Source organism: Oculina patagonica, chromosome 4 (genome assembly GCF_052425735.1).
Source record: "Oculina patagonica isolate OP01 chromosome 4, crgOcupat, whole genome shotgun sequence".
Classification (NCBI taxonomy): domain Eukaryota; kingdom Metazoa; phylum Cnidaria; class Anthozoa; order Scleractinia; family Oculinidae; genus Oculina; species Oculina patagonica.
In genome coordinates, this window is record NC_135761.1 from 53402230 (window position 1) to 53422896 (window position 20667).

The 20667-nt window shown below is 38.6% G+C and overlaps 2 protein-coding genes across 5 annotated transcripts in view; one reads left to right on the top strand and one right to left on the bottom strand.

Annotated features, from left to right (window-relative positions):
- Nucleotides 1-20667, bottom strand: part of LOC144650580 (NLR family CARD domain-containing protein 4-like) — a 220886-nt gene that overhangs the window by 121341 nt on the left and 78878 nt on the right. For 2 of the 4 annotated variants that reach the window (XM_078510285.1, XM_078510286.1), the window contains exon 4: nucleotides 11293-12028. In XM_078510285.1, the coding sequence (XP_078366411.1) occupies nucleotides 11293-12001 (709 nt within the window). In that variant the 5' untranslated portion in view covers nucleotides 12002-12028. Of the gene's footprint in view, nucleotides 1-2203; nucleotides 4882-9897; nucleotides 10084-11292; nucleotides 12029-12523; nucleotides 12598-13035; nucleotides 13268-19301; nucleotides 19885-20667 lie in introns of those variants that run through there. The other 2 variants (XM_078510284.1, XM_078510283.1) reach the window with 2 other exon arrangements.
- Nucleotides 1-20667, top strand: part of LOC144650626 (uncharacterized) — a 72438-nt gene that overhangs the window by 45050 nt on the left and 6721 nt on the right. The gene's annotated exons all lie outside the window — the stretch shown is intronic.

Sequence of the window (20667 nt, forward strand, 5' to 3'; positions counted from 1 at the left end):
TATCGCACATTGTTTTCACCCTCCTCCCCCCCCCCCCTCCCCCCTTAAAAGAAGAACTATGGTTAAAAATTGTGGCTAGTAGAAAATAAGTTTTGGCTAGTGAAATCAAAGCTGTCACTAGCCACTTGGCTAGTTAGCAAAAAAGTTAGTCTCGAGCCCTGCATTGGATTGGGGGAGTGGGGTATTTTAGCAGACAGTCATGAAATTTAAAAAAATAGTGGTAAATTTGTCATAAAAAACGCAGAGCGTAGTCAATGTGTCAACTACTTTTGTCAAAGACTGTATCCTCACTCGCCTCGTTTCCATGTTCTCGTACCGAGGCTTACCCGATCTGTCCGCAATTATAAATTCGGTGTATATATACAAAAAATAAAACTGCTGGAGCGATCTGTGGTCATAGCTTGAAGTATAAAAATGGTTTAAACAGATCTAAAAATATAAAAGGATACTCTGAATTTTCGATCGCCTTCTGCGGTCTTCTTCAGAGAATGATGGATTTTGCAAGGTTCGCAGAATTCAAATAAGTTGCATTGACGTTATTGTTCGTTGCGCCCCTGGGGAGCAACTAGCGATGCGTAAACCCTTGGGAAGGGCGCTCTTTCGTTTATAGTGTTCTTGTCGAGGAAAGAATGTAAAGACTCCAGACCAGGAAGTGGCTGATGACGAGCTAGTCGTATCGTTTGACGTGGTTTCACTATTCACCTCCACACCAGTCGACATGGCTATAGATATCGTTCAGCGAAAACTCGAGGGATCTGACGATTGGAGAAGTCACACACAGCTGACTAAAGGCCAGGTCCTGGATCATCTCTCCTTTTTGCTGCACAACAGTTATTTTGTATTCGAGGGAACCCAATAACACCAGGTATCGGGATGTGCCATGGGATCGCCAGTCAGTGCGGTGATCGCAGAGCTTTTAATGCAAGAAGTTGAAGAGAAAGCGCAAGAAACTTCGCCCGTTCAACCAAAGTGGTGGCACCGCTATGTCGATGATTCGAATGCGTGCATTAAGCGGGACGGTGTTGAGGCTTTTCACAGCCACTTAAACTCGATAAACGCCAACATTCAGTTTACAGTGAAGATGCCTACAACAACTATGGGAACAGCATAGCCTTCCTGGACACCAACAACACCGTTAATGATGGTAGGATCGATGTGGGTGTATACCGCAAGACTACACATACGAGCAAGTATTTAGACTTCCATTCACACAGCCCAGCGCAGAGCAAGAGAGCTGTCGTTAAGACTATAATGGACCGAGCTAAGTGCATTCCATCAACAACCGCGCAGACACAAAACGAGAAACAACGCGTTATTAATTACTTAAAAGTTAACGGTTACCCCGAGAGCTTCATCAAGTGAGCTGGCGAGTCAAACAAAACAAACACGCAACCAAGAACCCAGGAGAATCCGAAGGCATACACGTCCATCCCGGACGTGAAAGGAGTGTCGGAGCGCGTTCGACGGATTTTGAGCCGCTAAAACATCAAGACAACATTTAAACCAGTACGAACGTTAGGAAATATCTTCAAAAAGCCCAAGGACCGACCGAATAAAGAGCGGTTGAAAGGAATTGTATACGAAGTGTCTTGCAGGACACTCTCATTTGCATACGTTGGGGAAAGCAAAAGAAGCTGGAACTCGCGAGGAGCCGAACACAAGCCCGGAACAAACGGAAATATCAACTCCGCAATTAAACATCATGCAGACATCGGCCACGACATACATCCAAGTAACGCTGAAATTCTTGAAACAGGTGTAAGCAGCAAGAACAAAAGACTGTTTCTGGAGTCTTTACATTCTTTCCTCGACAAGAACACTATAAACGAAAGAGCGCCCTTCCCAAGGGTTTACGCATCGCTAGTTGCTCCCCAGGGAGGCAACGAACAATAACGTCAATGCAACTTATTTGAATTCTGCGAACCTTGCAAAATCATCATTTTCTAAAGAAGACTGCAGAAGGCGATCAAAAATTCAGAGTATCCTTTTATATTTTTAGATCTGTTAAAACCATTTGTATACTGTATATATACAGGTAAATGATAATTCACAAATATTTCTTTCGCAAATAAGGGAAATCTTTAAACAATAATGAATGTTCCAAAGTCAGTATATTTCCTTTCATTCAGACTGCTGGTACAAATTGATTTTATTAATAAGCAGCTTATTAAGACGCAAATGTCGACAAAAATAAAACACTTACATGGTAATCAGTGTAGATGTGTATATGCTCCGATCCAAGTTCTTCTGCACAAAACTCTTTGGCTTCATTCTTTGTCATCTTACAACCACGCAGGTACATGTACTTCAGCTTAGGAATACTGCTGAGATCCTGGATCAGATCACTGACTCCTCGGCCGAGTGGATTGAACCCTAGGTTAAGCGACTCCAGCTCTGGTACATACTTCAGTGCACGGGCCAGTGCTGATACTTCCTCCTCGCCAATCTGAGTATCATGCAACCACAGCTGGGTCAAACGAGGAACACTGTTCAGGTTTTTAGCCAGTTCAATGATCCCATGACCCATTGGGTTGTCTGATAAATCCAGTACTTGTAACTTCTTTAAATCTTTTAGCGAAGTAGCAAGTATTTCACTCTCCTTTTCTCCCATCCCGACATTACGCAACTCTAATTTAGTCAACTGTGACACATGGTAAAGGTTCGCAGCCAAATCACTCACACCACTGCATAAAGGATTCCGTGACAAGTTGAGCTCACGTAAGCTAGGAGCCTGGTGCAGTGACCGAGCAATGTCAGTAGCACACTTTGCTGACAAATCGACATTGTAAAAAGTTAAGCTGTGGAGATTTTTAGTAAATTGTATATTGGAAACCAAACTCTCTAATAACTGAGTGTCGTATGCAACGATATAAGACACGATATCTACATTTCTAGTACTCGTTATAAAAGGCAACACCTTATTCACGACCATGAGCTCCTCACTTGTTGGAATGTGAATTTCAATCTCTCTGACGAACGACAGGCAATGCTGTCGAGTCTGCTCCGGCACGTTCTCAGGCAAATCTAAAGCTCTGCTGTTGTCTTGATTCTTTGACAGGTCATCAAAAGGCTTCTGAAAAGGAGACACTGGTGCTGATGTGAGTTCAGTAAGCAGTTCAGTAGGCAGAGCACTACCGAATGCTCTTTTAATACTAGTAAGATAGAAGAACATTTGCTGTCCTTCTTTCTTTATGAAAAAACCTCTTACCAATACATTGGCATACCTTTTAAAAGTCATGATCTCCCCCGAACAAGGTGCAACGGCTGTGTTCAAATCAAGTATTATACAGAAAATGTCATCATCAATTGCTGTTTCACTGTACTTGGAGTAGAAATATACATAATTTGGAATACTACTGGTGGATTTCAGTAAGTGTTCTCTGGCAGCAATTCGAACCTGTTCCTCATTTAGTACTAGAACATCATGAACGCATTTGAGAAACAAAAGGAACAAACTTTGCCTGTATGAGGCTGGAGAGCAAAGCAAACAATCTAAACTGATAGAAATAAACTTTCTTTGATAGTCTGAAAAATCGTCAATGGAAGGTGTCTTAGTGAAGTTATACGCTGTGAGACCTTTGTTCTCTCCAATGGTCCGTAGAAGACGGAAAACTGCGCTCGCACCATCTACTGTCCACTGACACATAAATTTCAAAATTTCCTCCACCTTAGAAATTTTGTCAAGTGAGTCAATGCTTGACACACTGTCCGTCTCTCCTCCGTGCATGATGAACCAAGCAGCCAAGAATTCTTGAATTGATTTGTGCAAGAAAAAGATGTTCTCATCAGGAACAGCACTGGAAAGTTTAGAAATGTGAAAAAGGCCCGCCTTAATCATTGGTTCACTTAGACTGTTACTTTGTGCGTCAAAATGTTTGCGAGGAACATAAACATCCCCTTGCAAAAGAGCTTCTAAGGCTAGCTTTCCGATTTTAGTTAGCTCATCTTTGTACAAACCTAGTATGTCTCTTTCTACACTCTTTCCCGACTCTTTTACCACCATGTGATTTAGTATAGTCTCGACGAACCTTTCGTAAAGCTCCAATCTTGATTTTGGCAATCTTTTGAGGTTTTTCTCTCTCCATATCAAGCACAACATCAGCAAAAGTAGTGGAATCTCTGCAATGTCCCAGATCATTTCTTTACTCAAGTAATTCGTAAGGCTTTTTACTTCCTCTCGTCCACTGAGAAACTTGCTGGAAAACTCTTCAACTTGCTCTCTACTGTCAAAACCTCTGATCCTACTCTGCACGTCACTTGACATTCTCACCTGATCATCTTCTGTTGGTCGGGTTGTCATAAGAACACAGCAGTCTCTTAGCAGACTCCCTTTCCATATCTTGTGAATATCCGATGACTCTCCTGCACTGTACTCGTCGTAACCATCCAGGACTATCAACACTTTTTCCTGGTTTTCACGGACATATTTTTGCAGGCTGTCTGCTGAAATGACATCATCATCAGCTAACAGGCTAGCAGCCTTTAAAACATCGCCAAAATCTTTGATGTTACACACATCTCGCAATTTAATCGTGAGTAAAAGGTCGAATTTTTTTAGGATTTCTTTTTCGTCGTTTGACCAGTCGACAGACAGCTTTTGCGAAAATGTGGTTTTTCCAATTCCCGGTCTTCCATAAATCAGGATTCTCTTTGGCCTTTTAAAATATATGTGGCCCTTGAATACCATGCTGTAGTCTTCAAGTTTCTCTTCTGTTAGACCACGGGGCGTCTTATTATCTTTCAACCATGACAGATTTGTGTACACTTTATCAATGTGTACTGTGTCATTCGGGTTCCATGGAGTGATTTTCACCTGACTCATGGTGTTGTAATGTCTGCGTAATTGAGCTTGACAATGCTTCAAATCAAACGGTGTGGAGGCTGGACATGTGGGCAAAAACAGAACATAAGACTTTGCTTTCGGTTTTCACCCTCTATCAAATGTATTATGATAGCTGAGAAGTAACTTGTTGTGGAAGGCGGACGTGCCGTGAAACAGGAATAGCTTTCTGTTTATTAAAGAGTTTATTATCAACAATCACATAACATTCCTGCATCACAGTACACCCACCAATTCACAAAAATAATCATTTTGTGTACCAAAATGTTACTTAAGAAGTTCTGATCCAATACTTATTATCAGGAACAAAAATAGTATTGTTCACCATTTAATTGGTAAATCAATCAAACTTCTCATAGTCTGTTGTATAGCTTCAGAATAGTGTCCTGCCTTTACTGGTTATGTAAAACTGTCTACAAAGTTCAGATTGAAATCGCTTTTTGTTTACATTGTGCCAGCACTCACACAGCAGTCAAACGCCGCGCACATGCACAGTTCATGTGCAATTCCTGCCAAAATGCACGGATTGACGCGACAAAAACGTTTAAAAATTCTCTTGAATACGGTGGCCCACACCTGTCACGGCAAAAGAAAAAGACTCGCGGCAAAAAGAAAAACCTCGCGGCAAAAAGAAAAACCTCACGGCAAAAAGAAAAACCTCACGGCAAAAAGAAAAACCTCGCGGCAAAAAGAAAAAACCTTGCGGCAAAAAGAAAAAACCTCACGGCAAAAAGAAAAAACCTCACGGCAAAAAGAAAAACCTCACGGCGAAAAGAAAAGCCTCACAGCAAAAAGAAAAATAGGTCCGCACTGCGTACATGTATCTAGTGCTAAGCTTTACAGTCAACTCTCTCTTAACGGACACCTCTATAAGATGGACACCTTCATAAGACGGACACCTGGTGATGGTCCCTGCCGTTTTTCAGTCATTTTACTGTAACCAAACTCCCTATAAAACGGACACCTCTCTAAGACGGACAACGGACACTTGAGAAGTTTTTTTATCCAGTTTTATTAGTGAAAATACTTCCAAACTTCGTATCGACCTAAAGCAAAGTTAGTCGGCGCCCTAAGAATGCCTGTATACCAAGCTTACTGACCACAAACAATGACGCTTTAACGGATTACTTTTTTGCTTACGCTTATGAACACTAAAGGGGATATTTTCTACTTACAGTATTACAGCTTGTAGAAGCTCTCAATTTTTGCTTTAACAGACAAATACGGTCCTTTTATTATTTTAGTCTTGTTGCAGTTAGCAAAGGTTTGTTACATTATGCAACTGTTTGGCTTCATTATCTCAGAATAACTGGTGTCATGTTACCTCGACTCTCTACAGAGCGGACACCTCTCTAAGACGGACAGCTACGGCCGGTCCCGAACGTGTCCGTCTTAGAGAGAGTTGACTGTATTGAGCTTTGTGCATTACTGTATTGCTCGGTCACGATAGTGCATTTATTAGGATTTTGTCGGCATAGACTATAGGTGAAGAGGAAGGGTCAAACTATCAAGCTTCAACAGTGTAGCGAAGGAATATTGGTAGAAGTTATAAACAGGTGCAAGGTGATCCAGGAAAGCCACCTGCAGTAGGCGTTGCATAATAGCTAGAGTCGCCTCATAGAAGCTAGAGATGGACGATTCTTGCGCTTCTTACGTGGTTAGCAACCTCCCTCGTGCATCCATAACTCAATAGTGCACGTTGTGGCGTTAACCATTTGTTAATTGGTTAAAGGCGGCGAAATACGAGATAAAAAAACCCTCATTTTGTCGCGCAACATTGTTGCATTGCCAGTTGAACGAGTTGTTGCCCGTATTTCTACCGCGTGCTCAACTTGTCTCGCAACAAATTTCAGTGCCGCAAATTGCAGCAACAGGTTGCACAAAGTAGAACCGAGTTCTACTTTTCGCAACATTTTTTTTTCAACTTGCAACAGCGAAATTTGTTGCTTCTATGAGGCGACTCTACATGTACGCAGTGCGAACCTATTTTTCTTTTTGCCGTGAGGAGTTTTCTTTTTGCCGTGAGGTTTTTCTTTTTGCCGCGAGGTTTTTCTTTTTGCCGTGAGGTTTTTCTTTTTGCCTCGAGGTTTTTCTTTTTGCCGTGAGGCTTTTCTTTTTGCCGTGACAGTTGTGGGCCACCGTACTTGAAGCCATTAAAGTCATAAGAAAGAAAAGGGAAAAAGGCAACCTGTCACGATACAAAATGTATTCAACGATTTTAAAGTTCTTGACATGGAATCTAGGAAATTGTGCCCGGAGTCATTCGATTCATCGCGAAAGTAAAAGACTGCACGAAAACTTTGCACGTTTACAAACTTCAGGGATGAACGAAGGTATTGAGAATAAAGGTTAGTTTCACAAACTCTGCTTTAGAAATTTGATATAAATTTATTTATTCTGTATTCTTTCGTTTTCGCCGAATAACAGTCTTGGGAGAAAGCACTGGAAGCACATAAAACTAAAATTATAATTAAAGCGCGTACAAATTGCAAGGACTCAGCGTATTAATTCCTTTCAAATAACATTTCTGAGTAAATGTTGAATAGAACGATACCCATGTTTTTATTTTTTTCCAGTCCGGTGAAAGCCGATGTGTTTATTGTGTTCCTTCTCATAAGTTTGTCTCTGCGTTTTCGTTTTTTTCTCTAATTCCTTTGTGGTGGGCGAGAAAATTTATTTTTGTGATCCACCCTCAGTAAATTTTCACAATGAGAATCATATGCTCCGTTTTAACAATCAGATAGACCAAAAGAAGGCATCAAAACAAATGCTAATTCTTTGTCCTTATGCGTAATTGAACATAGTGCGGCCACGTCGGGACGGAAGTGGGAGTTTACCGGTACAATAGTACATAGGTTTTTTTGACCAATTTGACCAAGCAGAGCGCGCGTAGTATCTGTGAGTTATTTTATATTATAGCATAATTTCAAACAAGACATTAGCTTTTTTCGGCCTTGTTTTCCTTTGCTGGACAGGGAAAAACTATTTGTTCACCACTCTGTTTCAATCTTACTTCGTTTAACAAAAGGCTAACAAAAGGTTAGAGATTTAACCAATGTCGCAGGGTAGGTCACGTCATTTACTACCCATTGTTTATTATGGGGTTAGCAGTAATCTAAATTTGAACAGAACTGAACCGTTGTTTAATTTTAACCTCATGTTAAGGTGATTCCACTGAAATAGAAGAAGTACTAAAAATTTTCTGAAACTTGGTCCAAGTTACAATTATGTTATGAGCATTAAAAAAATGAAATAAAAAATGGGGGTCACCGCGCTAGTTTTTGTGCAAAATGGATGGGCATTATAGCAAATATACGACCCGCGAGATATATATTAGGAACCCTAGTAATCCAAATGGGGATTGCTATTGTTTCCAGAAAAAAATATTTTTGCATTAAAGAAATAGTCTAGTTCAACAAAAAAGATTTTGATCTTATTTTAAAAACTATTCTTATTGTACAGGAATTAATATAAGAAAAGAAATTTAAGATTTTGCTTCGTGCGCACGTTAACCGCACTACCTAAAAACGTGTTTTTTACGGCATTAAAATCAAAATATCTCAATGTAGAATTTTAAACTTTTTTTAAAACGCGATAAATTGTAGACAACAGTATGACATTTAAATTAATGCATTAAAAAATGGGGGTCACCGTGCTCGTTAAAGAGAAAACGACCATTTATTTCCTTACCGAGCTTAGCCTGAAGGGAATCTCGTATTGTAATGTGTGACGCGAAAAGTATGCACAAAAAGGATGCGCAATTCAATACTGTGGAATCACCTTAAATAGAGATTATTATAACCTGAGGTTAGGATTTAATACTCTTTTGAACAACCAGGCCTTGTTGTCAGGAGCAATGAGGTACAGTCTGGGTCATTTCTCAGAGCAAGAGGGGATGTGAGAAAATTTGCTGTGCAGTTTTAAGTCAATTTGTAGTTAGAGTTTTGTACAAGTAGTTCCAGTAAAGCTTTTGCCCTAAATGATATTTTAATATATAATTATTTATCATTTTATTCATATCTAAAAATACTTTCAAGTTTGATGCGCTTGGCTGAACTTGGCTCTGCTAAAACATCTGCACGTTTAAAACATCTACTGTTTAATCACACCAGCACTATGTTAAGTTAATTTTTAACTAAATTCCTCTGGGGAAAAAAACACTAAAGCGCTTAAATTAAACTTGTAAGGACGCAATTATATTTTTACAAAGATTTACGAACAATGAATCTAAGCGGTTACAAAATCCTAGATGTACATTTTCTTAACTGGGGCAAAGTCACTAAAAACCATAAAAGTGGTGCCTGTTTTGACTAATACAGAGCAAAGGGTAAGAGAAAAAAAAAACATGAATGTTACTGGACAGACCATTACTTACACAATTGGCACAAACATCACCAAATTGCAAACCACCATTTGTAGAAGACTGAGAAGTTTCAATACGGTTACATATGGTAAACATTCTTTGCGATATCTTGGACCAAAATTGTGGGGAACATTATCCCCAGACATAAGATCAGCTGAAACTTTAAATATTTTTAGGAAACAGATACGCAAATACGATATTAGTCTGCTCATAGATGATGGCTGCAAGGGCTGTTCCCTCTGCTCCTCATAATTATTTTATACAGTTTTAAGTATTTTTAATTCTCTTTTACATATTTTTTTTTTTATATCTGCTCATCATAATTATCTTTATATAGCTTTAAGTATTTTAAATTCTCCTTGTAAATATTTTTTTAATATCTAATTATCATAAATATTTTATATAGCTCTAGTATTTTAAATTCTCTTTTTACATATTTTTTAATACCTATTAATTGTGTCCCCAAATTAGTATGGGATTTTCCCAGGCTATGTGGCCTTGACACATTAATAAAGTTTATCTATCTATAAAGTTTATCTATCTATCTATCTGGTAAAAGCTCTAAGGAACCTTATCACATGGATCGACACCATGTTTTGTAATCGACACCTTAAAAACAATATAGGATTGTTTCAAATATCAAGGTACCAAGTGAAGCTGGGATGACACTACACACTGTTTTGTGTTCACTTACCTTTGTAATGGCACCATCCTCGGAAAACAACAGGATCACTCAAAATATTTGCAACAACAGAAGCGGCCATCACACTACCAAAAGGACTCCAATTCTCTGATATGCACTCAGTGCCATCAGCATAATCTGTGATTCCTTTAACTACTAGCCATTCAATCTGATCATCAAATGCAGCCGTGAAAATTCCTGAAAAATGAAACGCAGCAAAAAAAAAAAACCCGCAGAAAAATCAAATGCAGCCTTGTAAATTCCTGAAAAATGAAACAGTACTGTACATGCAAGAGTGTAAACTTGTGGGACAAACAGTAATATTAACTAAAGTGTTTTGATTCTACTTTAGTATCATCCTCAGCCATAAATGTTGGCTCTGTTGCTAATATATGGTAAAGCAGTGGACTTTTAACCTGAGGGTCGTGGGATTGAATCTTACTGAGCCACTGAATTGATTTTTCAGTGGTCAGGATTTCCAGTGTCTCATCACTTAGTAAAGGTATGATGCAACTACCGTAATGATTCGATTTAGCGCCCTCCTTCCGAATAAGCGCCCCCCTTCGAATGTGTTTTTGTAAATAAGCGCCCCTATTCCAATAAGCGCCCCCATTCTAATTAGCGCCCCCATTCTTATAAGCACCCCTATTCTAATAAGTGCCCCTATAATTTGAGTAACTGCCCCTACTGAAGTCATTGACGTTCACCGTACAGTTCGTGTATATATTTACTGCTAAAATGAACAATTATTTTAAAAGTAACTGAATTTTTAACAATTTCTGACTGTTACAGTTCGGTTATTGTTAGATACATTTGATTGTTTCTCAAAAAATTAAATAAGCGCCCTGTCTCGAATAAGCGCCCTCCCTTGAGGTGCCAAAAGTAAATAAGCGCCCCGGGCGCTAAATCGAATCATTACGGTAACTGATTAGGCGAATTAATGGATATTGTAGAAATACACTGCACCCCTATTTTTTTAACTTAAAAGCTATGTTTATTTGTTACTCATTGATGACTGCATGAAGGATGGGTTAGAGGAATTAATTATAGGAACACTGTATGCAGGTGCTCATGACTAATGTCTTTGAAATGCATTCAACTAAGGATAATGTTGACCATGCAACAAATCTTTATTACAGCTGGGCTGCTAGACCCCTTCCCTTTATAAGATGATAAAATGCAAGTCTACAGTGTACCCCCTGCCCTACCCCCACCAGGGGGAAAGGAACTAAGCTACAGTGAGCCCCCCCCCCCCAAAAAAAAAGGTCGACTTGAAATGGATCTAAAGAAATTAAAGCCACTAAAAAGCCTTTCAAATGACAAAAAGAACAACCCATTGCTTACAAGTGTAATATTACATTACTGTAATCAGTCAGGAGACCAACTGATGAATGACAACCAACCTACCTTCACCTTCCATTTCTATTGCAGATGCCAGTGGATAGTTCTTAGCCAGTTCCTCACGCCGCCATCCAGCACTGACCTGCTCAGGGCCACTCAAAAACTCACCATCACAATGTATTTTAACTTCTCGTGTTTCAGGGTTTTTCAAAGGTGCCTCCCAGCCATCGCCTGCATGTTTGATGAGGTCAAGAAAATGTCGGCTAACATAACTTCTCATGCCAGTTGATTGCTCTCCAGTACTGGTAACTATTTTGGATGCATACGTGGTTAATTTCGCAGAGACAACAATATCTCCTAACTTGGTTTTCTCGGGGTTCAGACCACTGCAGGTTCCTACAGAAATGACACCCTTGGGTCTTAGTTTAGTGACGGCATTTTTGACAGTAATCAGAGAGCTGCCAGGACCAGTTGAACCTTTGTTGCATCTTATCAAAGCAACTCTTACTTTCTCCTCTTGACCTGCACACATGTCTCCAAAGTAAACATAACCTACACCATCAAACCAGGTTCTAAATGGATCTTTCAACTGCATGTAACAAGCTATGAACTCACAGTTCTTGACCGTCACTAACAGGAATTCAACAGGCAGATTTGTGTCATCTGGATCCTTTAGTGGTGCTCGAATATCTCTTATGGATGGAACATGAACACTTAGCTCAGGTGGAACATCATTTGAACTGCTACCAGAAGTGTCCATTGCAGCTTTTGCCATTTTTATAAACTGATTTTGAGAATGCTCCTAGAAAGCAACCATGAAAAAAAAAATTACAAATCAACTTCTATGCAGTAGCACAAATTTTAACAAAATCCTAGAATGAAATGTGGCAGTGACATTAATTATAGTCAAATAAATCAGTAATATTCCTTGACACAAAATTTTATGTGTATTTACATGTCAGTTAAGTCTACTGACCAATGATGCTATATAATACAGTGTACAGTAACTCTGGTTTCTGTGGCATAAAGCATTAACTAGGAGTACCCCCCCCCCCCCTTCCAGGTGGAATGCTAGTCAGTTGCAAAGATAACCTCCAGCATAAATTTTGCTAGTATCCATTCATACACCTGGGTGGAGAGATGTACTATGAGAATAATGATCCGAGCCACTGGTTCAAGCCCAGACTGCAGGATCCAGAGCCCAGCACCCTGACCATTAGGCTGCCACACCTTCCACACATGCATGCACCTGGATCTATTTAACAGTACAAGTGACAGCAGAGGTTTTGATACTTACCACTATTCACAATAATGAAAATTATTGTACATGACTCTTTGAATGCAGTAAAAAGTTTGGTTCTTGAGCGATACCTAAAGTAGAAATTAAAGAAGACAATTGTCATGCATAAGTATTTCCAGCAACTTTATTTAATTTGTGCCAATATATAGCTAGGACATCCAGTCTATTAAATATTTTAATGCAGTAGTGAGAGCGCTCACCTCCCTCATGCCTCAAATGTGGCCCAGGTTTGATTCTCAGACCCAGTGTTATAATGTGGGATGAGTTTGTTGTTTGGTTCTTGTCCTTGGTTCAAGGGTTTTTTTTTTTCAAGTTCTCCAGTTTTTCTCCCTCCACAAAAACCAATTTAATCAGGAAACAGTGGATGAAGAGCCCCTCTGTGAAGATGCCACAGACTGCAAATTTCCTTTTAATTGTAATTTATTTATTTTATTTTAATAAAGAGGTACAAAAGTGGTATAGATTTATTGTAGTGATTTAGCTGATGATTAAAGATGTGAGTGACTCACCTTTACAGGTGCTGAGTCAGGTACATGTAAGATGTCAACAGCAGTCATCAGGCCCCTGAGTTGTTTAAAAAGGATGAATGATGCTATCCACCTGACAAATCACTATCCAGTGAAATAGAGTAGTTTATCCACTGGATAGTGATTTATCTGTTACCGGTAGATAGCATTATCCACCCTGGACACTGGGCCAGTTAGTTACACATGGAAGCTGATGGATTTGAAGTCAAGTGAACTGCAGAGAAAAAAAACACATTGATAAGCACTCAGTGCAGTAAAGACAGGCTTGCTTACTAGGCTTTTGAAAGTTTAATAATATTGTTTTCTGATAGTTTGAGACATCTGTGTTTCCTTTCAAAAAATATCCCACATGCATCATGGGATTTTGGTGAATTGTCTGCAACAGACTTCTTTCGATATATTAAACTCCAGCTTGGTACACAGGTAGGGAGGCCTAGAGAACACAAACAAAACAAATTTTACAAGCATGTTCAACCCTCCAAGTTTATTTTTTCCCTTAGTGGCCATTTGGCCACCGACTGCTCAAGTTTGGTCGCCAGTGAAAAATTTTGGTTGCTAAATTAAGCTCACACTCTCAATCCTTCTTCTCAATTTTAGTCGCCAGGCTGGCGACTTCAATTCCAATTTATTCGCCAGTTCCAAAATTGTAGTCGCCATGGCGACTAAAATGGTCTTTACTTGGAGGGTTGATGTTTATTCATTTCTTTTGTTTGTGTCTTCTAGGCCTCGCAACCGAGCTGAATTTTAACATATCGAAAGAAGCCTATTTAAGTGGTGGGAGGGGAAAGGGATGCAGGAAGAGATTTTACTGGCATAATAAAAGTTGTTAAGCATGGTTTGGAGCATAATTTGTATTTTGTCTGTATTTTGTCTATTTTGCCAACTTGCATGCATTATCGCAGAGTCTCATTTCCCAGTCTTAACTGTGGTTTCATTTTAGATGGATTTTGCCCTCAACCCCACAAGTATGGGTTCCTCTAGCTTGCCCTTGGCATTGGCCGGCTCCTGAATTTATCATGGGTTACATAACCTAGTCTCAGAGGTGTCTGTAGCAGTTTGTCACAGTACCTCATTTTAAAAAAGGGTGTTGGTATTTATATTGCGTTATCTCCACTTATATTCATTGGAGTCATACAACCGCATATTCGCCCTCTAAATTTAATACCCAATAACAAAGGTTTATTCATTGAATAAACGCTCTTACAGATTAATTTTTTCTAAAATTTCGTCAACAGTTAGTTAATCTACTTTACTTGAACATATAAAAAAATGAATACCAAGAGTCAGTCTAGATTTCGAGAAAATCGAGCCTGTTTGAGAACAAAAGAAAGCGTCAATGGTTGCTATGGTAACCTTTGTGACAAAGTGATGGGTAAAAAATTTAAATTTGGTCATATTTGATCATTATGGTGTATTTTGGCAAAAATTGAAGATTGGCTTCCTAGTTAATTTTAATTTTCAAAACAACCACCCTTCGGCTAAAAAAACTACATCGAGCCTCCTTAAAGCGGTTGCCTATAATTTGCATAATAAATGTTATAATTTTTATATTCCATTGAGCAGGGAGCAAATTAGAATATAATTGCAAATAACACCTGTTATATCTTGTTTTCTACCATTAGGAAATTCATTTTCTTGAGCATTCTTTTTACTGGCGGCTGCCGTTTTGACAACCAATAACAAACACTGCATTTTGAGCATGCATATTGAACATTAAAAATAAAACTTAAGGTAAAAGCTGTTAAAATTGATGCTAAACGTTTTCGATCTGTTCGATCATCATCAGAGTGCAACTAAACAGATCGAACAGATCGAAAACGTTTAGCATCAATTTTAACAGCTTTTACCTTAAGTTTTATTTTTAACCTTTTATCGGCGAAATGTATATAATATTGAACATTAGTTCCCAAGCTCCACCTGCCTGACTTCGACAACAAGCACTCCAATGCGTGGAATGCTTCCATCAGACAGAATTAATTGTCCATGACAGAAAGTTGTTGGTAACAAATAGTTGCCACAACTAAATGTCTAATCTGTGGTGGCCCTTTCTAATGCCCCCTATCTCTGGGGCAAATTAATTTTGTGTTATAAATCATTACCATACCGGTGTCAGGTGCCTAGGCATTACCTGGAGATCAGAATGGCAGCTGATACCTGCACATTATACTTCTACTCAAATGCAGGAGCATAATGTGTCAATTCTCACTGTTTATAATTACTCACGCCCCATGAATATGCCCCAAACATTGCTCCAAACAATAATAATCAATGCAGCAAAATGCCGGGCAAAATGCTCCTTGATTATCTTACGTTTATATAAATTCCATGAATACAACCAAAATAACAACACTTTACAAAAAACGTTCACAAATAATTGGATACCACTTAAACACCGATTTTCAAAGCCAAGGGGATTATTTTGAACAGTTCACTGATTACTACCATTTTCGAGCGACCGTGAAAAGCAAACTTTTTTCTGCGTTTTCTCACGTGTAAAACATTCAAGTTTGTCTAGACAAACTGTCGCGTTTTACAAGTAAACCATTTAACGTTGTTTAACGTAAAAAATACTCTCAAAATAAAAAAAAATAAATAGACAATCGCTGATCGCTGTCACAACAATTGCCAGAAATGTAGAGCCGCCCTTTTCTGTCGACATTCATTGAAGAAATATAAAAAGTCAACGCAAAAGTTTTCAAAACCATTGTTTCATGTGCAGAAACACACCGGCGGAGCTGTCAAACTTGACATGTTGACGCTCCAAACGTTAATTGGTTCAGTTGAAAAACGCGACGGTTTGTCTAGTCAAACTTGAATGTTTTACCCTTGAAAAAACGCGGAAAAAAGTTTGCCTTTCACGGTCGCTCGAAAATGGTCAGGTGGTGTGCGTGCTACGACCGCAATGCACGCTGGTAGTTGTTTCGGTTTCGCATCATTTGCTCATGGCGGCCATCGTGTGAGGATCTCTTGTGAACGCCAAAATTGCTTATTTCTGTTCAAAATAACGCCGCTTTTGTGATTCTTTCGATGTATATCTTAGTTTGACATGTTGTCGATCTTTGGAATCAAAGATTTCCTCAGACTTCAGTGCGTGGAGTTAAAAATATCGGTTTTGTGTGTCTAGACGGGACTTGCATCAAAGCCAGAGGTAAGAATCATGCTTGTAAACATAGTTTAAGCAACCTTTATTTAAACACGATGTAGGATGTGCTAAGCCTAAATATAACCATGTAATGTTCACAAGGCGGTTGCCCTTTAGCTTTATTAACCACTACGAACAAGTATATCGTACCTTGATTTGAAATGAGGAAAACATATTTGTCACATGTTGATGTTATTTATGTTACGTGTCCTGATTTATTTTGTATTACTTTTCACGGCATACTTTTCACTAACCATTAAAGCTAATAATCTTCCTAATTGTTTTGCTTCTGTTTCTTATTTCTTATTCTTTATTTCGAAAAGTGCTTAAGGGATTATAGCTTTCAAAAGTTATTAATTTTTGCTCTCATAATGACTGATGTACAGTGTTTAGCAGCAGTAAATCGAAGAAAATTCTGGTTTTACGACACTTCAAATGATCAACAAAGATAATTCCTGCAACAAACTAACTACGATTTCAAAATACAGTTATTGAGTAAAATTAATTTAAAAAATTGTGTTCTTGTAAATTAGTTTGATATCATTGTTTGGGTTTGATTTGATGTTAAAAAATCTCACTTAGGCAAATTAAAAATTGTCTGCTGGGCTGAAGTAAATCAGTGCTAGAGTCTAAACAGAAAATATATCAGCTGAGTTTCTGTTAGCACTTTTAATCTGGCTACATACCTTACAATGTAGGCTTGATTACTAGCTGCCATTAGAAAAATAAGATCCTCTGGACCTTGTTCGAAGGCTGACTGGGGGTGTTTTGTGTCATTGAGTCTATAATTATCTCACAAGTGACTCTCTCAACTATACTAGGGCAACCTAATACAATGCTAGGGGAAACCAGTGATGTACTATAGATTCCAGGGCTGCTAAGCTCTAATGTTGTAGGCCAATTTGGACCAAGTGCATTCTTTTAATTCATGTAATTTTGAGCCAACCACAGTTATTTGCAAAAACAGCTCGTACTTTAACTTTTGTGAATATCTCACTGGAAGCCCTCCCCCTGCTACTGTTGTGTGTATACAGACCATGATTGTTTATGGTACTTCCATTTATTACTGCAACTTCAATTATAACAGAACTGGTTTATAATCAAGTTTTTTCTTTAATTTTATTCAGGGATATTACACTGCAACAGCAACTGAATATAAAATGCACAGGTCTGGAGGATAACTTTGGAGACAGAATTTTTTTCTCCAGGGGAAGCTTCATAATCAAGAATAAACCAACCAGATACAGTGACAACCTCAGATGCTGAAGGTTGCTAAAATTTGCATAAATAAAACATTGTGAAAGAAACACTGTGTCATTTCATAATAATAATAATTATAATATTTCCATTAGTGTCTTGATAATTTAAGAGTGGTATGGAAGAGTAGTGCACCGGACTCTGGATTGAGCAGTCCTGATTCAAACCATGGCCCCGGTCATTGTGTTGTGTTTTTGGGCACGACACTAATACTCTTATAGTGCCTCCTTCTACGCAGGTGCAAAATGGGTACTGGCAAGTTTACTGCTGGGGGTAACCCTGTGATAGACTAACTAACATCCCATTCAGGAGGGGAGGGGGGAGAATACTCCTAGTCTCTTCAAGCTCCTGAAACTGGTATAAGCTCCAGTCTGCTGGGCAACTTGGCTGGAAAATTGCAGACTTGATAATTTGACATCAAATGAGTAGGAGGCAGGACTTATTTTTTTCCTGTTACCAAGCTCAACAAATTAAATGAAATACTCTTGGCCAAAAAGCTTGATGCCTGTGTCAGACAGAGACAAAACTAACCAGGGTTTTTCTCTTCTGTAATAAGCAGGATAACCACTTGCAAAATAATGAACAGAACCAATTTGAACCTCATAAAGTTTTAAACAATTTATTGAACTTCTCACTTCCACAACATTATTTTGCTGTACATGAAGTCTCCACAAATGTTGTAGTGGAATCACTTTTTACTTACAACAGATGCAATAAAACATTTCAAAGTGACCTTCTGAAGCTCAAATAATGCAACATATTATCTTGCTAGAGCCTGGAACAGGCAATACTTGGTCCACTTGGGTAAAAGCAATTTATGCAACAAAATAGCAATTTATTATCTTCTCAGTCCCTTAAATAATGAAACAGACTGAAAAATTAATTTGGGTGTTCAAAAGGAACTATAATTCAACCGTGACATAAGAATCAGTACAGTACAAACAAATAATTCGCTTGCTTCTTCAGTAAACTAGCGCCCTTTTGACGTTCATCTTGATCATCTACAGCAACTTTTTCTCTTAAATTGGATTCTCCTAACTCCCAAAGAACACATAATTAAATCATTTTGAAGCAAACAACATAACTTCCAAAAACATTGGAAATTTGTATAATGAAAGTGCTGAACTCGGTACCAACTCGACGCAGGAAACTTCAATAGTACAGACGATTAACACTCAAAAAGGGACATTTTCGTTCAGTCAAAACGGTGTAAATCGACTGGTGCATACTGGTGCATTATGTTTCCCATATTGGATATTGTCTAAGCTTTTGTTGTATTATAATTTTACGCCAAGCACCACTAGCTGAAAGCCGTGTTCAACAAAAACGTCCGACCTACTAGACGAAGAAAAAAGTCGGCCATTTTACCTTGTTCGAGAAAATGACCAAATTTACCATGATACGCTTTAAATGTTAGACTTTCGACGCAAAAAACTAACTTACCTATTCCCGACCTATCCAAATCTAATATTTAAGCAGAGAAAAGGCCAGCGAATGTTGTGCAAACGATGATCAAACTCACCCGAAAAACCGCTCGCATCACAACAATCTTCCGCCATGTTGGAAATTGATCAAAATAATGCATTGCGGTCATAGTGCGCACACCACCTGGAAAATGGTAGTAAGCTTAAATGCAAATTTTAGCAACTGAAAGCGGAAGTTATAGCGTAGCAACCCGGGCATAGTAAAGTGCGCGATCAACATTGGTAGACTTCGCTATCCAACAAGATTAAGATCAACTTCATTCGTAAAATAGCCTTTTTATAGCAAAAGGGGGCTAAAAAGTTCATTTATAACCTTAGTTGTCGTGTAAACCAAGTCAACTCTTCGTGAATGAAATCATGCATACCTTGATCGTCCGTTTGGTCCACTCACACTGGATCGAAGAAACAGCAAACTTGATAATGGTTGACAGTGTAATCTCATATAACAAGCGTTCTTTTCTCTTTTGAGGGTAACGCTACGAACTGAGATTGCAGGCCTCTAAACACGCTAAACTGACAACGAAGCGAAAGCGCTTCCACAACCCACAGAGCGCAGCGAATGTTCGAGAGGCTCACTTCCAAATATGGTAAGCTGTGATCACGTGGCAGTAGTACTGTATGTATCAGCTTTGCCACAGCGTGTTCGATTTCACTCATAAGAACTGATTAGTTGATCGCTGCATGCAATGCTTATAATTTGGTTTAAAAAATTTGTAAGTGGTTTTCATATGAAGGAAATAAGTACACCTTGGCAAAAACCCTCGCTCAACCTCGCGTGCAGGATTTCATTGTTGTGGACACGGACATGTCACGCAATGATGGTCACGAAATTAAAGGCATGCAAATGCCGCGGTCTGTTTTTCTCGAATTTTATAAAATTTGCATTTATCGTAAAAGATAAAGTGACATGAGCATTTTGTTGTGATGTTTTCCCTTAACGTATACCGTATGATTTTGTTTTCCTAGCTCTGAGGTAGAGTACAGTATGGGGCCCAGTTCTCGGCCACTTTGTGTTTAACGCATTTTTTTCACGCTCCAGTTGAATTAAAAAAAAAGGTAATTTCCTTCAAACGATAGACTGGTTCATGTGCTTAAAGTATCTTGAGTTTGATCGTTCAACTCGATATAGAAAGCTCACGTTTACGCGGAAGTAGGTGAATTTGTTTTCCCGAAAAATTTGTTTGTTTACGGCTCATTAAAATTCATGGATGTAGTTATATTCGTATTTTATCCAAAAGCCCCCACCAAACGAGCTAATTTTGGGCATGTGAAACGTAGAATAATTCAGCTTTCTGCTTTAGTTAACTTTTCGTTGAACCGTTGTATTTTTGGGTCTTAATTTACTACGAATGTTTTTCTTGCGACGTTTGCGTATTTGCCAGTTCTCGGCCACCCTGCACGCTAGCACAGCTTAGCGCTTGGTTTTTAATATAATTTCATCTGCTGCTGCCAGAATGAAAGAAAGAAATGGCTCTTGTATTGTCTATTATTTCTACAACACCTAACTTTTTCAAGACCTTTTCACTGCAAAATAAACCATCTAAATGCACGGGTCACACAATGCGGTTTTGCCAGAACCTGCACATAGGCAACTAGGCGCGTTATAAACCTTCTTTTCTAAATTAAAACAAAGCCTCATAAACATAATTTGGGATCGATATAACATAAATAGGTTTGCAGAGTGATTTAATGACTGTGAAAATTAATTGAGCATTTTTTTTTACAGATAAT